Source organism: Haliotis rufescens, unplaced genomic scaffold (assembly GCF_023055435.1).
Source record: "Haliotis rufescens isolate VD_foot unplaced genomic scaffold, xgHalRufe1.0.p SCAF_32, whole genome shotgun sequence".
Classification (NCBI taxonomy): Eukaryota; Metazoa; Mollusca; class Gastropoda; order Lepetellida; family Haliotidae; genus Haliotis; species Haliotis rufescens.
The window spans coordinates 4,675,923-4,696,858 of record NW_025964024.1 but is presented as its reverse complement, the minus strand read 5'-3'; the positions used below and the strand labels follow the sequence as shown (position 1 = coordinate 4,696,858).

At 42.3% G+C, this 20,936-nt stretch overlaps 1 protein-coding gene across 1 annotated transcript in view; it reads right to left on the bottom strand.

Moving 5' to 3' along the window:
• LOC124147662 (beta-parvin-like) overlaps window positions 1–20,936 on the bottom strand; it is a 98,895-nt gene that overhangs the window by 68,955 nt on the left and 9,004 nt on the right. The window contains exons 6-11 of the mRNA XM_046518353.2: window positions 20,039–20,154; window positions 18,726–18,784; window positions 17,858–17,877; window positions 16,026–16,087; window positions 15,553–15,621; window positions 4,371–4,472 (exon numbers count right to left, since the gene is read on the bottom strand). Of these exons, the coding sequence (XP_046374309.1) occupies window positions 4,371–4,472; window positions 15,553–15,621; window positions 16,026–16,087; window positions 17,858–17,877; window positions 18,726–18,784; window positions 20,039–20,154 (428 nt within the window). The remainder of the gene's footprint in view (window positions 1–4,370; window positions 4,473–15,552; window positions 15,622–16,025; window positions 16,088–17,857; window positions 17,878–18,725; window positions 18,785–20,038; window positions 20,155–20,936) is intronic.

Here is a 20,936-nt window from a genome sequence, read left to right as displayed (position 1 = left end):
TGTGAATTTTGAGTGTCTTTTTTCAAATGAAAGTATTTCCGAAGTAAATTACATTAATTCCAAAACGTATAAGAGCATAAAAGTGGCTGAAAAGATCTGAGCCTAACTACGAAAGATGTATAGTATTCCCTTAACAGTGCGCATGTATCAAGTACAATACTTTCCATGCCAACAGACTGAATTTCAACCAATACACAACCAGGTGACAAATTTCTGCGGCATCAAAGTGACTAGGTATTCTGTTGATGAAAATGGACTAAACTGGCCACAGCACTGTCATCAAATATGTCCAACTGAGAGGGCTAACTCCATCAGCCATCCATGCGGACATGGTGTCAACTTTAGGGTGGGTGATGCTCCTTCCCTTGCCACTGTTAGGAGGTGGGCAGTGGAGTTCCAGAGGGCGAGAGGGCTGGGAACATGATCAGGAAGACCTTCAACTGCCACCACTAAGTGAGTGAGTATGGTTTTACGCCGCTTTTAGCAATATTCCAGCAATATCACGGCGGGGGACACCAGAAATGGGCTTCACACATTGTACCCATGTCGGGAATCGAACCCGGGTCTTCGGCGTGACGAGCGAACGCTTTAACCACTAGGCTACCCGACCGCCCCTGCCACCACTAAGGAAAATGTTGACAAACTATATGATATGAATATAGACGACTCACCACATGACACACAGCCAATTCAGTAGGCATCTCTCATGAGAGAGTTGAGAGAGTTGAGAGAGTTGAGAGTGAGTGAGTGAGTGAGTTGGATTTAACACCGATTTTAACAGTATACCAGTGATATCACGGCGTGTCAGCTTAATGTGGGAGGAAAGCCCGAAGTGATGCAGGTCTCAGACGTTTACCACTTTGGTGAAACCCACGAGCATGGGTATGGTGCTGACAAACCTAGAAACATAAACAGGGCAAGCCAGGATTTGAACCCACAATCATAGGTTTCTGGCGTGGCCAAGGGACCCAACTCTGCACAGGGAATTGCAGCGCCTTAGACGACTGGGCCACCCGTGCCCCTGAGTGAGTTGAGAACATTCTGAGGAATGAACAGGGCATGATGGGATCCAAGGCCTCTTGACTCCTGATCAGAAACGCTCCAAGTTCATTATCTCTCGTGAGACTTTACATCATCTGATTCTGCGATTTGTAACCATGAACAAGTCTTGGGTTCGCCACTATCAGCCAGAGACTATAAACAACAATCAATGCATTGAAACATCTAACGGCTTTGGTTTTCTTGGATTCAAAAGGAATCCTACTGGTGGACTTCCTCCTGAAAGGTCAGACCAATACGTTGAAAAAGAATTAGCAACCAATTCCATCAACATTTTCCGTCAAAGCAGCTCCAGGTTAGAATAGGTTTTCAGCAACCCCTGCTTGCCATTAGAGGCGACTAACAGGATCAGGTGGTCAGGCTCGGTGACTTGGTTGATGCATGTCATCGTATCCCAATTGCATAGATCGATGCTCATGATGTCAATCACTGGATTATTTACAGACCGCCATCATATAGCTGGAATATTGCTGAGTGCAGCATTAAACAAGCAAACCAAAAAACCAAAAAACTTGCAAAATCTTCTTTTGGAACCAAACCTTAAAAAGTCCATATCATCAAGTCCTGATCAAACAAATTGGGCAAGTTCACAATGACATAATACAGATTTTTTATCACTGATGATAAGAATAACTAAGCTAAGAGATATGAAGCTGAAAATGAAAGAAACTAAAGATAAATATATGAATGTTTAATCTCAACACCAAAAGTTCCCCGGCTTCATTACGTTTATTCTGTTACTACTGCGACCTCTGTGCCAGCTGTCTGGTGGCAATTTCACTGTTATCTATGCAACACTACACATGCTTCCCCCATTGGAACAGCTTTATGAATGCTGAAGAGAAGTCTGTACCACGCACTTTGATTTGTGTACATCATACAGCTTATGCAGTGACGATAAGCAGACGTGTGTGCCATGACAGCAGGCATCTTGTATCATCTGATAGTCACTTCAATAAAGTTGTCCAACAATTCAACATGAATTTCTCCAAGTGCTGATGACATGCTCTATAATAACAACAGCATTGCTTTACGTCCCTTTGCTAATGACATCACAAGTGTCAAAATTAACCAATCAGTGTGATACCTAAGTTATCTCCCTTTGCTAATAACATCATTGGTGTCAACATAAACCAACCAGTGTGATACTGAAGTTATCTCCCTTTGCTAATAACATCATTGGTGTCAGCATAAACCAACCAGTGTGATACCTAAGTTATCTCCCTTTGCTAATAACATCACTGGTGTCAACATAAACCAACCAGTGTGATACTGAAGTTATCTCCCTTTGCTAATAACATCATTGGTGTCAGCATAAACCAATCAGTGTGATACCGAAGTTATCTCCCTTTGCTAATAACATCATTGGTGTCAACATAAACCAACAAGTGTGATACCGAAGTTATCTCCCTTTGCTAATAACATCATTGGTGTCAGCATAAACCAACCAGTGTGATACCGAGGTTTTCTCCCTTTGCTAATAACATCATTGGTGTCAACATAAACCAATCAGTGTGATACCTGTTGAAGTTATCTCCCTTTGCTAATGACATCATTGGTGTCAACATAAACCAATCAGTGTGATACCGAAGTTATTTCCCTTTGCTAATAACATCATTGGTGTCAGCATAAACCAACCAGTGTGATACCGAGGTTATCTCCCTTTGCTAATAACATCATTGGTGTCAGCATAAACCAACCAGTGTGATACCGAGGTTATCTCCCTTTGCTAATAACATCATTGGTGTCAACATAAACCAATCAGTGTGATACCTGTTGAAGTTATCTCCCTTTGCTAATGACATCATTGGTGTCAACATAAACCAATCAGTGTGATACCGAAGTTATCTCCCTTTGCTAATAACATCATTGGTGTCAGCATAAACCAACCAGTGTGATACCGAGGTTATCTCCCTTTGCTAATAACATCATTGGTGTCAACATAAACCAATCAGTGTGATACCTGTTGAAGTTATCTCCCTTTGCTAATGACATCATTGGTGTCAACATAAACCAATCAGTGTGATACCTGTTGAAGTTATCTCCCTTTGCTAATAACATCATTGGTGTCAACATAACCAATCAGTGTGGTAACCTGTGAATATGTAACTGTTTGATTGGCATTCTAGAAGTTGGCAATTAAGTAAGAAAAACATAAAACTTTATGGATAACCTGTCAGAGAGATAACTTACAAATAAACCAGAATAAACCAGAAGTTGTTATCCATAAAGCTGTACTTTTTTCTTACTGTGAATATGTGTCAGTACAGTATCATCTTTGACTGGTGGCAGCGATAGTAAAGAGAGCAACCTAAATGGGCTATCGCTGCGAGGATCTTGTATCTGTACATGAGCCTGTCTGACAAAGAAGAACATCTCATTCTTACTCCTTCAGCCTGTCAGAAGTGTCGTGCATCAAGTACAAGCCCAGACTCCCCCACGGTGCCTTTGTGACCCCAAGTTCAGTCACCTCTTGCCACAAAGATGAAGTACTAGTCTCCTCCAATCACCATGGGGATCCCTCTCTCTGAACTAACTTGCATTTTGCCCTGTCCATTGCAGGAATGTTTCAATGCAATCATATAGTCTGACCTCCAATCACCATGGGGATCCATCTCTCTGAACTAACTTGCATTTTGCCCTGTCCATTGCAGGAATGTTTCAATGCAATCATATAGTCTGACCTCCAATCAACATGGGGATCCCTCTCTCTGAACTAACTTGCATTTTGCCCTGTCCATTGCAGGAATGTTTCAATGCAATCATATAGTCTGACCTCCAATCACCATGGGGATCCCTCTCTCTGAACTAACTTGCATTTTGCCCTGTCCATTGCAGGAATGTTTCAATGCAATCATATAGTCTGACCTCCAATCAACATGGGGATCCCTCTCTCTGAACTAACTTGCATTTTGCCCTGTCCATTGCAGGCATGTTTCAATGCAATCATATAGTCTGACCTCCAATCAACATGGGGATCCCTCTCTCTGAAGTAACTTGCATTTTGCTCTGTCCATTGCAGGCATGTTTCAATGCAATCATATAGTCTGACCTCCAATCAACATGGGGATCCCTCTCTCTGAAGTAACTAGCATTTTGCTCTGTCCATTGCAGGAATGTTTCAATGCAATCATATATTCTGGCCTCGAATTACATGGGAAATATTTTAACAAGCTCAAAGAAAATATATTCCGCAGTGGAGTCACCATTGGGTACACTTCACGACATCCGTGGCGAATATATATTCTGCTCTGGAATCAGCATTTGGGAAACACATATTATGATGAAATGTATATGTGACGTTGTCCTACCTTCTGATCAAAGTCTGTTGGTGTGAGGTGGAAGTCGTGTAGCGGGACGAAGTAGCCCTCCAGCAGCCCCATCAGCAGCACCAGGTACACTCCGTCGTGGAACTAGACAACAGAGGAGAGACACCTCAAACACTCATTCAGCAATATTCACACAATTACAATAAGTATGGTTTTTGGTTTGTTGTTTTACTCCGCACTCAGCAATATTCCAGCTATATGATGGCGGTCTGTAAATAATCGAGTCTGGACCACACAATCCAGTGATAAATATCATGAGCATCGACCCACGCAATTTGGATCGATGACATGCATCAACCAAGTCAGCGAGCCTGACTACCCGATCCCGTTAGTCGCCTTTTACGACAAGCATAGCCACCTTTTATGGCAAGCATGGGTTGCTGAAGACCTATTCTACCCCGGAATCTTCACGGGTCTCACACATTATAACCAAATGGAGAATCGAACCTTGTCCCATCGTGTGATGAGCGAACACCTTAACTACTGGGCTACTCCACTTCTCCCTTATCCATTGGAGTGAGGTAACACATTTACAGCCAAGTCACAGTTAAAGTTGGTCTTCCCTGGCGGTCATATCAATACTCAATATGCCATCTAATGTCCCCAGTTAGCTGACCTTACAACAAGCATGGATGCTGGAGAACATGTGCCACTTGCTAAGTTCATGGAAACTACCAGACACAATCAGCTAACATGTTACTGGTAAAAAATTAAATCTAACTAAACTTATTTGAGTATTGCTATTAAAAAACTGTTGTAGCAATCTATATACAATTTTTGGAGAAACCCTTTAGAAAAACACCTCACGTGATGAAGTCATCTCCAACCTGGTGAGGTCTCTGATATGACAGATGAAGTATTGACCAAAAAGTGCCACGGCACTTTAGCTCACCTGGACATACAGAATTTTTTTAACATGTTTTAGTGAATGAGTATGGTTTAACGCCGCATTTAGCAATTTTCTAGCAATATCATGATGGGGTCACCAGAAATGGGCTCACACATCGGACCTGGAGAATCGAACCTGGTCTTTGGAAAACATTTTTACATAAATACAGAGACCAAATTTGAATGAGTGACATTTCCACAGTGTTTCCAAATATACAAGAATGATTGTACAATATTAGAACATTGTTGCACGGCACAAAAGTTATGAATACACATGCCATCTTGAAAGTGGTCAAATGTAACAAATGTTATATTGGGGAAAACACTTCCTTAGTAAAATACAAATTCTAGAACTTTTGGGGGGGTTGATACCCTTGCAGTATTCAAACCTACAGTCTTAGAGTAACATGTACAGTGTGAGAAAATAAGCAAAGTTAGGAGCATCATCAAAACTGGAGGGTCAAAATCTAAAATTTTGTGAAAAATGAAACATCTAAATGTTCAAATGAACTACACATATACCAAATTTCAGAAACAATGTAATGGCCATAAATAGCGTTTTAAATATAGCTGCCAAGGTGGGCAAATCAAAATTATAAATCGAACCTCTTGAAAAAACACAGGTATCATCCTTGGTGGGAACAAGCATCTGAAGATTCAACCTGGTCTCTAAGGAGAAGATATCTACAGACGCCCAACAAGCAGGCCATAACATAAACTCACTTGACTTAGGCTTAAGGCTAAAAAAAAAAATAGTCTTGGTTCTCAGGCACCGCCCCCATCATCATAATGTTCGCCACACGTTTTGTTTTTATTTCCATTTCTTTTTTTAAATTTAAAAAATCCTCAAATATTTCAAGTCCAACGGTGGAATACATTTATGTAGGGAGGCCCTTTCCTAGGTTGATTGTACATGTACACAATTGTTTATTGATTACACAAGTGTTTATTGGTTACATACTAGTTTGAACAACAACAAAAAAAAGACAAAAAAAGACACAGCCCACCCACACTATATTTTCAAAAAACATTGCCTGAGAACCAATTTTTTTAAGCCTAATCTTATTCCATTACTAAGCACTTGAATAAATACATAGCTGTTATTCTCTATGTGGTAGCAGTATTTCAAGATGTCCCAACCCAAACCCCCTATGCCCATTGACAGTCTCTCACAAACAGATTATACGGGTCAATGACGACACGTACCACACTGAGCCATGGAGAAACCATTCATGCATGGTGAGACAACCCAGGCATAGTGAAGCTCTAAAATTTAGACGATCCGGGTTGTAATCAAGTGAGCTTTCAGTCAGGTGAACTTTCGGTCAGACGAGCTTTCAGTCAGACGAGCTTTCAGGCAGGTGAGCTTTCAGTTGGGTGAGCTTTCAGTCAGGTGAGATTTCAGTCAGGTGAGCTTTCAGTCAGGTGAACTTTCAGTTAGGTGAGTTTTCAGTCAGGTGAGATTTCGGTCAGGTGAGATTTTCGGTCAGGTGAGCTTTCAGTCAGGTGAACTTTCAGTCAGGTGAGATTTCAGTCAGGTGAGCTTTCAGTCAGGTGAGCTTTCAGTCAGGTGGGCTTACAGTCAGGTGAGCTTTCAGTCAGGTGAGCTTACAGTCAGGTGAGCTTTCAGTCAGGTGAGCTAAAAAAAGTGACTAACAACAAATAATGTTTCAAGCATCTCCAGCACATAAGACGGTGTTTCCTGAGAAATGATGGTGAGGTGAGGTGAAATTGGGTTTAACGTCGCGTCCAAGATTATTGCACTTATATAGCGACGTGCATGCACGTGTATGTGTGTGTGTGGCTGCTTGTACTAGTCCGGACTGATGCCGATTTATAGTGCTAGCTCACTGAGATACCATGCCGCAGTTTAACATGAATACCCCACTCAGACACAGTATACTGACTCCGAGCCGACCAGTCCTTGTTTTAGCCCCTTAATGCCGAGCGCCAGACAGGGTAACAACAAGTACAATCTTTTAACGTCTTTTTGTATGACGCGGCCCGGGATCGAACCCTGGACCTTCCGCTCTCCGGGCGGACGCTCTACCACAAGACCACGGAGGCGGTCTGAGAAATGATGGAACATTCTGTTTACTACATAATGGCCTTGAACTGTGACAGACATTACCATAACCAGCAATATAAACTGAATTATTCTACTCAAAATGCTTCTCACATTTCAAAAGTTGTTCAATGGATCAGAAGTTTACCAAATGTTTCCAAAAAGCCCTATAAAAAGAAAGAGTGTTCATTTCATATGCGCACACATTGTGAATCTTTGCATATGTAAATAAACTCCTTTTTAAATGTCTACTCTTCATACAGACATCTAGAAGAAGTACATTCTCTATGCTTGATGTCTGAAAATATTCTTTATGTTAATTTCCTTACAATTTTATCTTGGTCAGACGATACCAACACATCAATGTCGCCGTACGGGCTCAAATCTCAATTAATATGTTTCAAGATGGACTTGAGCACAGAAAAAACATCTTGCCATTTCGGGTTAAAATTGTTATGCAGTTTCAGTGTGTGTCGGTATACACACAAGTCCAGACGTAACCCGAGACTCACAACACGTTGCAATAATCGTTTTTCTAGAAATAAACTTCAAGGCGTCATCTGATTCATATTTTAGGCGTCTAAAAACAATGGCTTTTGAAGGCCGAGTTGATACAAGGAACAAATGAGTTGAATATCTTGTAAAAACAGAAAGTCGGCCAATTGTCAGTGAAAACCATGTTTAAGTTATCAGGAGTGGTAGTTGTTGGTGACATTTATATTGATGAAAACACTTAATGTGTCATACTAAACTGCATCGGCGTTATCCACATCGACTGCATCAATAAGTGAAGTTTCCTTTCAGAGAGAAAATCAGGGGAATCTTCTACAGAAATACATATTTCATTATCTTTTAGCATTATCAGTGAGTGAGTGAGTGAGTGAGTGAGTGAGTGGATGGGTGAGTGAGTGAGTGAGTGAGTGAGTGGGCTGGGTGGGTGAGTGAGTGAGTGAGTGAGTCAGTGAGTGAGGTTGTCATGCTGTTTTCAGCAATATTTCTGCAATATCACAGCAGGGGACACCAGACTTAGACTCCACACATTGTACCCATGTGGGGAATCACACCTGGATTTGATTGTATGTTTGCATGTATGATGTTTAAAGCTGCACTCAGCAATATTCCTGCTATATGACATTGGTTTAACTAGTCAAGTCTGGACCAGACAATCCTGTGATTGATGTCATGAGCATAAATCTACACAACTGGGACACGGCGACATGCATCAACCAAGTCAGGGAGTCTGGCCACCTGATCCCGTTAGTCGCAACTTACGACAAAAATGGGTTGCAGAAGACCAATTATGACCCGGATCTTCACGGGTCTACAACAGAGGTAAATAAATATCTACACCCTAGGAGCTGAGTAAAAGGGAGTGAGTTTTCAACAACGCTTTTAACAGTATTCCACTTATATCACGGCGTGTCAGCTTTATGTGTTAGGAAACCCTGAAGTGATGTAGGTCTCGGATGTTTACCACTTCAGTGAAACCCATGAGCACGGGTATGGTGCTGACAAACCTAGAAACATAATCGGGGCAAACCGGGATTCGAACCCTCAAACATAGGTTTCTGGTGTGCCCAAGGGACGCAACTCTTCACACCGAATTGTGGCGCCTCAGACGACTGGGCCCCCGAATGGGGTCAAGGATATATACCATGACAGAAGAGACATTATGCATTGGGTTGCCAAGGAGGCAGAGAAATCTGAATGATTTCATTTGATGATTTATTCTACTCAATTATATGCTGAAGCCTGTGCTGAGAGTAACCTTTTGATAACACCAATATATAGAGGTTATCACGCGAGTGTGTTTGGGGATGGTAAATATCCTGCATTAGGAATAAACATTGTATTTAGCGAGCCTTGGCGAGCTAAATACATAGTGTTTATTCCTAATACAGGATATTTACCATCCCCAAACACACAAGCGTGATAACCTCTTTATCATATAATGTCATTCCTTAATTCTGTGCTTTAAAATCGCTTTCCCTCTCTCACAAACATTACTGAAACATTGCGCGTTTTCCTGGAATGCACGCATTCATATTTATTACGTCACAGGGTAAGTGATGTGTCAGTCGGACAATGACAGTAGCCAATATAGTTCCAACTAAAATCTGTTTCTTATACAGTGGCGAAGCAACATATACGCAAAACAACAGTTGTTTTTAATTGCCTTTCGCGGCAATTCATCGGTCTGTCCGCTAGAGTAACTGCCCTTTGTCAAAGGGAAGCTACTCTAACCCTAGTCTATGAGACGTCACGGCCACGGTCAGACGATGTTGACAGTCGGTCTGTCCTGTCATAACGTTTAGAAATGTAGTCAGATGTACACACAGCGACAAAACGAAACAAGGTAACAATTCAAACATATTTCGGCCAAATCCAACTATTTTAATTTGTGGAAAAGGTTTCAAGCCGAAGAGGTCTACAAGCACAGATATGGCTACTGATCCCGCTTGGCTAGGCCTCGGCTGGTGCCCTCGCAAAATTGTTTCGAAATCTCCAAAGTTGCCAAAACTTATAAAATGCCTTAGCTACGTCACAGTTAGACACTTAATTTCAGTATATTAGACTGTTTTGTTTTATAATGATAGCAATTATACCTGTAGTTTATTCAGATTCCCGATGGTTAATTCTGACTCGATCGCCGAATGACGAGGGCGACGCCATGTTTGTTTATAAACAGTGAAAGTAGTCCTACTTGACCTTTGATATTTGCATCTCTATCCACATATGACCCCAACGGATATCGTTTTTATCCGTTGGCTTTATCCTGCCGAGAAACCTACCTATTGTATGATAAAATCCTTTATTGGCATTAGTCTGCCATGTTATCTGCTGATCATACTTCCCAACTCCAATCATCATATTGGGTGATAATTTCCCGCAACATTCATCTCAACACATGGAAACTACAACTTGAAAATCAATGGCTGTTTATATTTTTAGAAGTTTTCCCGACCTTGGTCTCAGATCCAAATGTTCAAATGATCACAAATTTGTAAATTTACTAATAAATTGTATATTTATATACTTATCCTATCTCACACTATGCATTTCCTCTTATTCTTCGATCCTGATGTGGAAACGTCCTAGAACAAAGTTTCCAGCTTCAAAAACACCAATCATCCCAACACATTCCATACATCACCAAATCGCCACTGTTACCATGGGTCATGCACTACTGCAATCCCGTGCGGCATGACAAATTTTTAAACTTATCCTATCTCACACTATGCATTTATCCCACGGTTGGATGGTGGGGCGCAGATACCCTAGCCTGAAAGGACCTCAACCGTGAGACGTACACGAGGAAGCTGGATCTAATCAGAAAAATTCAAGGATTTAACAAGGATTAGTGATAAACTCGTGTAAGGTTTGCCTCAAAAAACCCTCTTTGTGCTAACAAGAGATATAGATCATGACATCGGGGAATCATGTGTTCCATGGTTTCACACAGGACGCCTTTCCAAGAACAACCGTGTAACCATGAGCCAGGCGACACCTACTCGGTCACGACTTAACCTCACCCCGATAGGAGGAGGTTCTACAAGACAGACCTCACACATACGCTCCCAAGGACGTAAGGCGGACCAGCTTGGCATCTTTTTTTTCGCTTCGTCAACCTATCAAACTCACGTAGAGATTGAATATGGTAAGAACGAGAATAGGAACGATGACGATACCCGCTTATCACACAGGTCTTCAATCAACTACTGAGACATCACATGGGCAAGGACAGAGGCACTGTGAGGCTGCTGTAAGCTGTTGTGCCAACACAAGAGGGCCAAAGTGATGAAGACCTTGGACATCGGCGACCGAGACATCCCGAAGGTAGTGGGAGGCAAAGATCGTATCAGAACGCCAGAAACATCCCTCCATGATGGCCGAGAGTGAGCAATTACGGTGCAACGCCAAGGTGGAGGCCACTGCCCTTGTCTCATGAGGATTGGAGGCGACCGCAGGTAGTAGTCCCACAAAGGTGTAGGCCCTGAGGATGATAGAACGCAGCCAAAAGAAGATGGTGGTTCGTGATACCTCTGAAGTTGCAGCCCATGATAGCGGGATGAAAAGACGCTTGCGAGAGCGACGGGAGGTCTGGGATGCCTTCAAGTAGATCTTTAAGGCTCGGACTGGGCAAAGTGAGAGGTCTTCCACGTCTTCAGGTCCCAATATCGATGAGAGGGGTTGAAGGGTAAATAGACGATCTGGTTGTCCTGGGAGTTGATTCTTAGCTATGAAGTATATATACTTCTCTGTATGGAGAGTAAGGCTGATAGGAAGCGTATAGTCTGGTCAATATGAGCCAATTCTTTATCCTCCACAATAAAAGGAAATGTAGAACGCTTGGGAGTGATATTATGGATGTCGCCATCTACTTCTGGGGTCGTAGAGATGGAAGACATACCATGAGTTCCAGTGTCTGTGTAGTTAAAGTGAGGAGTCAGTAACTTGTCCCTATGGCAGCGAAAAGTAGCAAAGGACAAATCCAAATTCTTGCTCATAACTGTGAAAACTTGTTTAGGTGGTAAGGTAAGAGTGTTCGATGTGGGACTGGTGATCACAAAGCCAGTGGGTCGATCCTCCTTAGCAGTACTGCTGGGAAGTCCCAGTTTATCAGCAATCCAAAATAGCATGTCCGTCTGATCCACTATATCATAATCACCTTGAGAGGAGGCTGACGAATGTGGATCATCGTATGCAGTAAGTAAGGTAGGAGTCTCGGCTGACGGGAAGCTACGATGATCTAGCACCTTAGACACCGCGTGTACCAGAGTCTGAAAGTTCGAGGTGGGGAACGAGGAAGACTCCGTGCGATGATCCCACGACGTAGGGAGAAATTGACGATCCTGCGGAGCCATGCGATTCATAGTATGGGAGCGTTGAGGTCGTAGAGGTGAAGGAGAACGGGATCTAGATCCCTGGCGACGTCGATCCCTTGGAGACCGAGGATGAACCAGAGAAATCATAACGATCAGATGTGATATAACTGTTTCCTGCATTATAGTCCTGATAATCCTGATAAGTTGAAGGAGTAGAACGTGGATGAGTCCGTGACCTACGATGACTGGCATCCCTACGACGTTTCCCGATGAGAGACCTGTTTATCCCGGAAAAAATGTTGTTCCATGGAAGAATGACAATCTTGTGAATGATGACAGTCGGGTAGGCGAAGTCGTAAAAACGGTTGATTTCCCGATCGATTTCACACTCGGACGAAGTGTCGATGTGTATCGATGTATCGATGTGTTGATCTGTTGAGGTGTCGATACGTTGATGAGCAGAAGAGTGTTGATACCTCAGGTTTCGATCTGTAGAGGAAGCGAGCTGCCGATCAACTGAGGTAAGACCTAATGAAATGTCGACAAGATAATCCTACGAGGAACGGCAACTTGTCGATAAAGGTGAAGCACGGCGATCTGGCGAGTCATCGTTCCATCCATCCGTCGACCTGTCGATCCCTTGATCGCTCGCAATCCAACGAAGGATGACAATATTGTATTGGAAGCTCTGTCGTCTGACGGAGAGCACTTTCTCTGCTACGATGACGATCGTCCGGTTCTCGTTCACATGACCTATTGCCACCGGAAGTCGGGAGAGCTGTAACTGTATCCTGAGCGCGCATGGAGCGACGAAGAGACGAATCCCGCTCGGGTTGGGGGGAAGGGCACCCCTCTGCTGGTTGATTAGACTTTCCCAACGTTTGGTCAAGGGAGACTCCCATCTTCGAAATAAGGGGGGAAGGCTCAGACGACAGTACATTCCGGTGGTCAGTTAATGGCGGGACGATTGAAGGAGACCCTGAGCCGTCACGTGCAGGGGGCGTGGTCCGTTTACAAGAGGGAAGGTCAGCATTCAAAAACGAATTGGATAGCAAATCTTCCTCCACGGAAAGCGAAGTAACTGCTGCCGATGTAGTAGATTTATTCCCTTTCTTGCAAGACGATGAAGGCACATTCCCACGAGATATTACTTGTCACTTCGGTTTCTTCACGGATGAAGGGCCGTGCTCCGAATCCTTATATGCTTTTGACCTACGATCGGCCGATCGTTTGGAGCACTTGTGTAGGTAAGTTTTGAAATCCGATTCTGATAAGTTTGCACACTGTGTACATCGTGTTGCAATCTCACATACCCCACGACAATCACAACAACTGAGGTGGGGATTGAGAGGGGAAAACAGACTATGGCAGTCGGAGCAGAGGGGTAGTGATGACTTCATATCGTTTATTAGTTTAACTTGTGAAAAAAAACCAACCAAAACAACAAATATTCTCTGTTCAAGGGACTTCTTAACATTCAGGCGATAGAATTGAGAATGAGGGTGCTGGATATGTCAGGTGATCAGATCTCTGGTTGGTTGGTTGGTTTGTTGTTTAACGCCGCACTCAGCAATATTCCAGCTATATGACGGCGGTCTGTAAATAATGGAGTCTGGACCAGACAATCCAGTGATTGATATCATGAGCATTGATCCACGCAATTGGGATCGATGACATGTATCAACCAAGTCAGCGAGCCTGACCACCTGATCCTGTAAGTCGCCTTTTACGACAAGCATAGTCGCCTTTTACAGCAAGCATGGGTTGCTGAAGATGTGCCGCACGGGATGGCAGTGGTGCATGACCCATGATCACAGTGGTGATTTGGTGATGTATGAGATGTTTGTTCTAGGACGTTTCCACATCAGGATCGAAGAATAAGAGGAAATGCATAGTGTGAGAAAGAATAAGTTTAAAAATTTTGTTTGTTGTTTTTATGCCACACTCAGCAATATTCCAGGAATATGACAGTGGTCTGCAAATAATCAAATCCGGACCAGACAATCCAGTGATTGATATCATGAGCATCGATCCACGCAATTGGGATATGTTGACAGCGGGTCTGGCCACCTGATCCCATTAGCTGCCTCTTACAGCAAGCATGGGTTGCTGAAGACCAATTCTAACCCGGAATCTTCACGGGACAAATGATCACAAAAAGGAACTGATTTCATTCCAGGTGTTTTCCATGGAAAGAGAGAGTGAAAATGTTTCTGCCTGGACCAGGCAAACCAGTGGTCAACAGCAAACTCAGGGGTCCACCTGCATGGACGCGATGACACACAATGCAGCAAGCAAACTGACACCACCCGACTGTCACCAGTCCACTCTTTCACAAGCATGGAATACTGGAAACTAGTCTGCCCTGTGTTGCTACCTGAACGGTCTAATAATGAGTGAGTGTGAGTGAGTGTTATGGTTTTACGCCCCTTTTAGCAATATTCCAGCAATATCACAGCGAGGGACCCCAGAAATGGGCTTCACCCATGTCGTCCGCATGACAAGCGAACACTTTAACCACTAGGCTACCGGACCGCCCCTCAAATAATGACATTGGGCACAGTGGAGAGTAGTCTGAGGGGATGAGTACCGTCTACTTATGAACTGATTCAATCAGCAATAATTAAATTTTTGTTGTGTTCACTGCAGTTCCTGCATTCTGATTAGCTGAACTGGTCACGTTATTGCATTCACTTCCCAATGAATGTAAAAGATTAAGCCACGCCCACCGAAGCGAACTACTTTTAATACTACGGAATGTTGAGGAATCCCAATATTACAGTCGAGGGAACTCCCTATCTGCTCACGTGTATCGTCATGCACAGGACATTTAGCAAAATTCATTATCCAAGCTACCCTTTGAGACCGAAGGCCGAGAAGGAATGAAAAAGCAAACGTGCAGGCTCGCTCGCCTGTTTTTTTCTGCTTGCCAGGGTTCCAAAAATTTCAGGTTTCATTTCTCACCCACATTTTTCAAACTGTGTCTTCCCGTTCCCAAGGAACTAATGTTTGAATCTGGTGGTAACCAACCATGTCATTGAAACAGCCGCCTTCTCTCGGACAAATAGATTCCGGTTCCTTAGTCTGACTGTTGTAGTTCTTCTCGCCTCTTGCCTTGATTGACAGGTCCTATGACCTTTCTTTTGATCCTACTCTCCATTGATTGGGTACTGATATTTTGGGCACATCAAGTTATGTGCATAAATTAAACAATCACCTGGTTCATGTCACGCCACAGTATGTATTCTTTGTCAAATTGAATTATAAGCATTGAATGTGGAATTTTTTCGGTTCATTGAGGTATGAATAAAAAAATGGATGTGCGAACTTTTGTAAGAATCCTTAAGTAAATGCTGTCTGGAACGAGAGAGATGCTTGAACCTACCTGTGTGTCAAGGTCATTCACCTCCAAGTTCACCTTCATCAGCTGTTTATTGACAAATGTGACCAGAGTCTGTAAAACAACAATGTAAAAGGGTAAATGTCACTTCTCATGATGGAACAGTTCAAATTACTTTAATCTATTCTGATAATCTGAGGGGGCACGGGTGGCCCAGTCGTCTAAGGCGCCGCGATTCACTGTGCAGAGTTGCGTCCCCTGGACACGCCAGAAACCTATGATTGTGGGTTCGAATCCTGGTTCACCCCGATTATGTTTTTAGGTTTGTCAGCACCATACCCATGCTCGTGGGTTTCACCGAAGTGGTAAACGTCTGAGACCTGCAACACTTCGGGCTTTCTTCCCACATCAAGCTGACACGCCGTGATATAACTGGAATAATGTTAAAAGCGGCGTTAAACCCAACTCACTCACTCTCTGATAATCTGATAATAAACAACACAGTTAAAGTATGTTACCTTCTTAACAACGTTGAGCTTGTCAGGAGCATGATCAAACAGTGTGTCAAAAGCATCCCGTTCTGGAAGACAGAAACATGAATGAGATTCGTGTCTGATTTTTGTTTTTGTTTTCTAAGCCACAGTCAGTAATATTCTCACAAAATAAAGACTCAACAGAGTAAACAACAGAGTCTGGGCCAGGCCAACCAGTGATTGAAAATATGAACATCCTACTGAGTCATGATACGATGACACACAATCAGCCAAGTCACAGAGCCTGACCATCTGAAGATCAAGTTGTGAAACAGAAATTACCGTAGACATGGATATAACAAAATCAAATTGTGAAACAGACAGTGAAGAAATTACAAAGTTTGGATATAACGAAGTACAAGGGACCGGAGAAATCAGTTCATTTTATACGATGTTCGTTATATACGTTTTTGCTCGGAAACGTCCGCCATCTTGGATAAAACAAAACACAAAACACATGATTGCAGCATATCTTGTAGTAGCATTGATCAGTTCATAGCATTCAATTGAAAACATTTCATAACATTCATTTGATAACATTAAATTCATTTTGCCATGCTCTTATCTAGATCCTGAATCCACTTTGACACAATCTCATGAAACTTATAGGTTTAATGTTTGTTTAATGGCGTGTGAACTGCTTTACAGCCCTGTCAGCAATGTTACAGCTAAATTCACTATGGCCTGCAACAATCAAATCGGGGCATGGCAATCTGGTGGTTGATAGCATGAGCAAGACTCAACATCCACTGATCCTCCATAAAAATGTTTGTGTTCAGACTCCACTATGATCAATCCAATTAAAACCAGCTCTTAGTGCTCGCTACCACAAAATAAAGATCCGAGGACTAGGGCTGGGACGGTTAACTCTGGTACCCGGGTCGGGTGGGTACTGAGTAGGACCCGGGTACCCACAGGACTACCCGGACCCGTGGTTAGTCACGTGACTATATTGTTTAATGGCAAAAATTATCTAAAACTCTATGGTTACACTATAAGTGATAAATGTTCACATTTCTTTCTGACTTTGCACACATTCCTTCTGACTTCATATGTTTGCATAATAATAAAACATCAGTCAACTTCAGTGTATGCATGACCAGATCGGTTTATACGGGTCTCTAAATTTATTTTGACAGGAGTACATGTACCCGGGTAGGGTCGGGTAATAGGGAGGTGGGTACTCGGGTAGTAAATTTTGTCTCGTCCTAGCCCTACCGAGGACATCAGAACAACCTTTGACTGACCAAAGAAATTACTAACAGGAAGTTGACATTAGCCAATCAGAAAGCAGCTTCCTCGAGCTTTACAGCACTAGTTTCAAACTGGTGACTTCCATTTCATACTACAAAACTGAACAGTATTTAGATCTATCTTGATTCAAAATATTTAAACTGAACAAAAGAAACTTCTGGACTGTCTTATAGATGACTGAGATGACTGTATGGCAGTACTCTACCCAGGTCATGGAAAGTCTCTCCTGGTTCAAACATTTATCCCACTGAAGTGAGAGATAGATGATGATTTTGACGGAATCAGTCGTTCAGACTATAACTGTCGTTCAGAATACCCTGTGTTAACCTTTTCGAAGTTGCATGATGAAAAAACACATTCCGACAGTCACTTCCCCGATCTAGTAAGTGACAGTCTGATTGGTCAGATGAAAGTTCATATTGACATGACCTATAATGGGATGTCCTCAGATTTGTGTTGAGTGGTGGTGGGAGCTAAGATCTGATTTGAATGAGACTGAACTACTGTCTGCATGCCACCATCTTATGTCTAGTTACAAAGTCATCAAAAGCAAAGAAACTTACCAAACTTGGCCCCAATTTCACTGAAAAATACAAAACATTTGAACATTAATGATCTTTGGTTTAACATCACTTTGAGCTGTTACACCATATATACAATGTGTTACCAAAAGATGGCATTACACTTTATGTACAGGTATGTGTAGACCTTCCACAAACACGCCACAGCATATCATGTTTTCCTCCAATATTTCAGTTGTTTCAAGTATTCGGCAGTTCACCGAAACTTTCACTCTGCCCGTCTACTCCAGCCACTGTTTACATCTAAACTTCCAAATGTTCAAAGTGAGAGTGAGTATAACGCCACTGGCAGTAAGGGGACCTCTTCACAGGATGGTGTGTCTTCAAAAACATTCTGCCAAGATTTCCTACCAAAATAACAATCTCAGATAAACCCTCGAATAAGTCGGAGCTCAAAACAGTATTCAGGTGAGGTCAGGTGAGGTGAAAAGACGTTTAAAGTCACGCGTGTGTGTGTGGCTGCTTGTTATAGTACCAGCCCACTGAGATACCATGCCGCAGTTTAACATGAATACCCCACTCAGGCACAGTATACTGACCAGTTCTTGATTTAGCCCCTTAATGCCGAACGGCAGGCAGGGTAATAATAAGTACCATCTTTTAACGTTTGGTATGACACGGCCGGGGATTGAATCCCCGACCTTCCGCTCTCCACGGAGGCGGTCTCAGTATTCATGTAATCAGAACCAAAACATTTATTTCTTTACTTTCCAGGGTTCTGGGAAGGTTTTCAGTTTCTACTTGTGTCCTACACATGCTAATCTAGTCCTTTATATGTATTGGTCTTTATGATAAACCTTTTAGTTATACTGAGGGCATTAAACTGACTGAAATACTTCAAAAAACTTACTCGTTAGCTCCTGTGATTTCTTCATAAACTCTCCTTGTCTGCAGCTGGTTGTCTATTTTCTGTAACAACAAGTATAAAAAGTTGTACAATAAACAAAATAACTTATGCCAAAATCTAAACACTGACAAATCAAACACAAGAAAGAAAAACCCACTAGGTAAAAATCAAACAAATTACCTTTATTTCAACATTAGTTAGTTGTTTCAATCTTGATTCCAAACGGTTTAGGCGATATTACAAATACAAAATATAGTATATAATCATTAGGCATTTCGGAAATAATCACCTAAGTTCTTACTGCCAGTAGTAAGGCTCTGCTACCATTCCACACGGCCTATTGAAACAGTCTCCTGCATCTTTACATATTGGCCTAAAAGTCCATATTGATGCTCATGGTGTAAATCACTGGATTGTCAGGTCAAGACAAGATAATGTACAGGCCACGATTATATAGCTGGAATATTGCTGCGTGTGGTGTTAAACAAAAAACAAACTGAAATGTTGATTTAATCTTGCATTGGTCTGGTGAGGTGCTGATAGTTAAAGGGAGATAACTCTCTATACAACACCTCAATGTCTAAATTCCTAATAGACAACCAAGTAATACACATCATGCAGACTATAGCATGAGTGAGTGAGTGAGAATGGTTTTTACGCCGCTTTTAGCAATATTCCAGCAATATCACGGCGGGGGACACCAGAAATGGGCTTCACACATTGTACCCATGTCGGGAATCGAACCCGGGTCTTTGGCGTGACGCGCGAACGCTTTAACCACTAGGCAACCCGACCGCCCCGCAGACTATAGCAAGTGACTGAGGTAAGTTCAACATCTCTCAGAACAGTATGTTAATTAAGCATAGTGTCATATATAGGGAATCTCTACCAATTGAAATCTCTACCAAGTGTTGATATATTTGATATCAAAAGACATGATGGTTAGATTTAATTTATCATCGAACATCATTCTTCCAACTTTTTTAGTTTGTAGAAAGTGATAAGCAATGTCTTAAGTGTAAAAAGTACTGCTAACAGCTTCAGTAGCAGAGCCATTAGTGATGTCATTTGATTGTGATGTCATGGTAACAAATGATGTCACTATGGTCTGCAAAGCATTGTGATGTAATTTCATTGCAGCGATATCTACATTGTAGATATTGCTTGATTTCACCCTAGCAGTATCTCCTGTGGGAGCCAGTTTTGGATGATAAATGACTGTTGCTAGAACAAGGCCCCTCATCCTATTTTTCAGTCAGGTTGGCTGTCTCACATTTTGCTTAAAAAACTTGACCTGACCCTAACAAGAAACTGACCTGTACAATGACGAGTATGACGGAGACGTTGTCAGGCAGCCTGATCGGGGCCTTGAAGTGCTTGGCCAGGGCCACCAGCAGATGCAGGATTGCTACCAGGTTCTTGGAGTGGATACCTGAACAATCAAACAATCAAACAGTCAAACACTTAATACGTCATCACCTCAATGGTACTTTGGCAGGTCATTGTATCATTTGTCCTTAATTTCTTCTGTATCATTACTTTTTATTAGGAACTTTTTAATATACACTAGTTACCACCATAAAGAGTATAAATGATATTGGTGAACAAATTCTATTTTGCTGCTGCAGTTGTCTCCCATTAAATAAATGATTGAACAAATATACACAGCTGTTAAGCACCGACACATCTGAAGGCTGCGCCCACACTTGTGGCTCATTCCTCCCTGTGAGTGAGTGTCTCTTGACAGAGTCTTGTTCAACACTGTCTGAATAACTGTCAATAGATATTGACCCGTATCAATACCATGTATCTTCCCCACCACATTGCCGATGAATACGTACAGTCACCCTATCATGGAAGTTCTGTAGAGATACACAATAGAGATACAGTCAAGTCTCATTAATCCGACAATCCGACACTAATGATGGGGACCGATTAAATCAGTGCTATTTAGACCTGTTAATCCGACACACCTAATTTGCAACGAATTACCGACATCACTCATTAACCAGTCTCCAACACTGATCAGCGTACTCCGTGGTCATCTGCCTGCAAGATGGTCAAAGCCCCATGTTTTCACGTGAGACGAGTTGGAGAGTAGCTGCATATTTCAAGATGTAAGACTGTCTATGTCTACTTACTGTCCACACCCACCCACAGATGTAAGACTGTCTATGTGTGCTTACTGTCCACACCCACTCACAGATGTAAGAC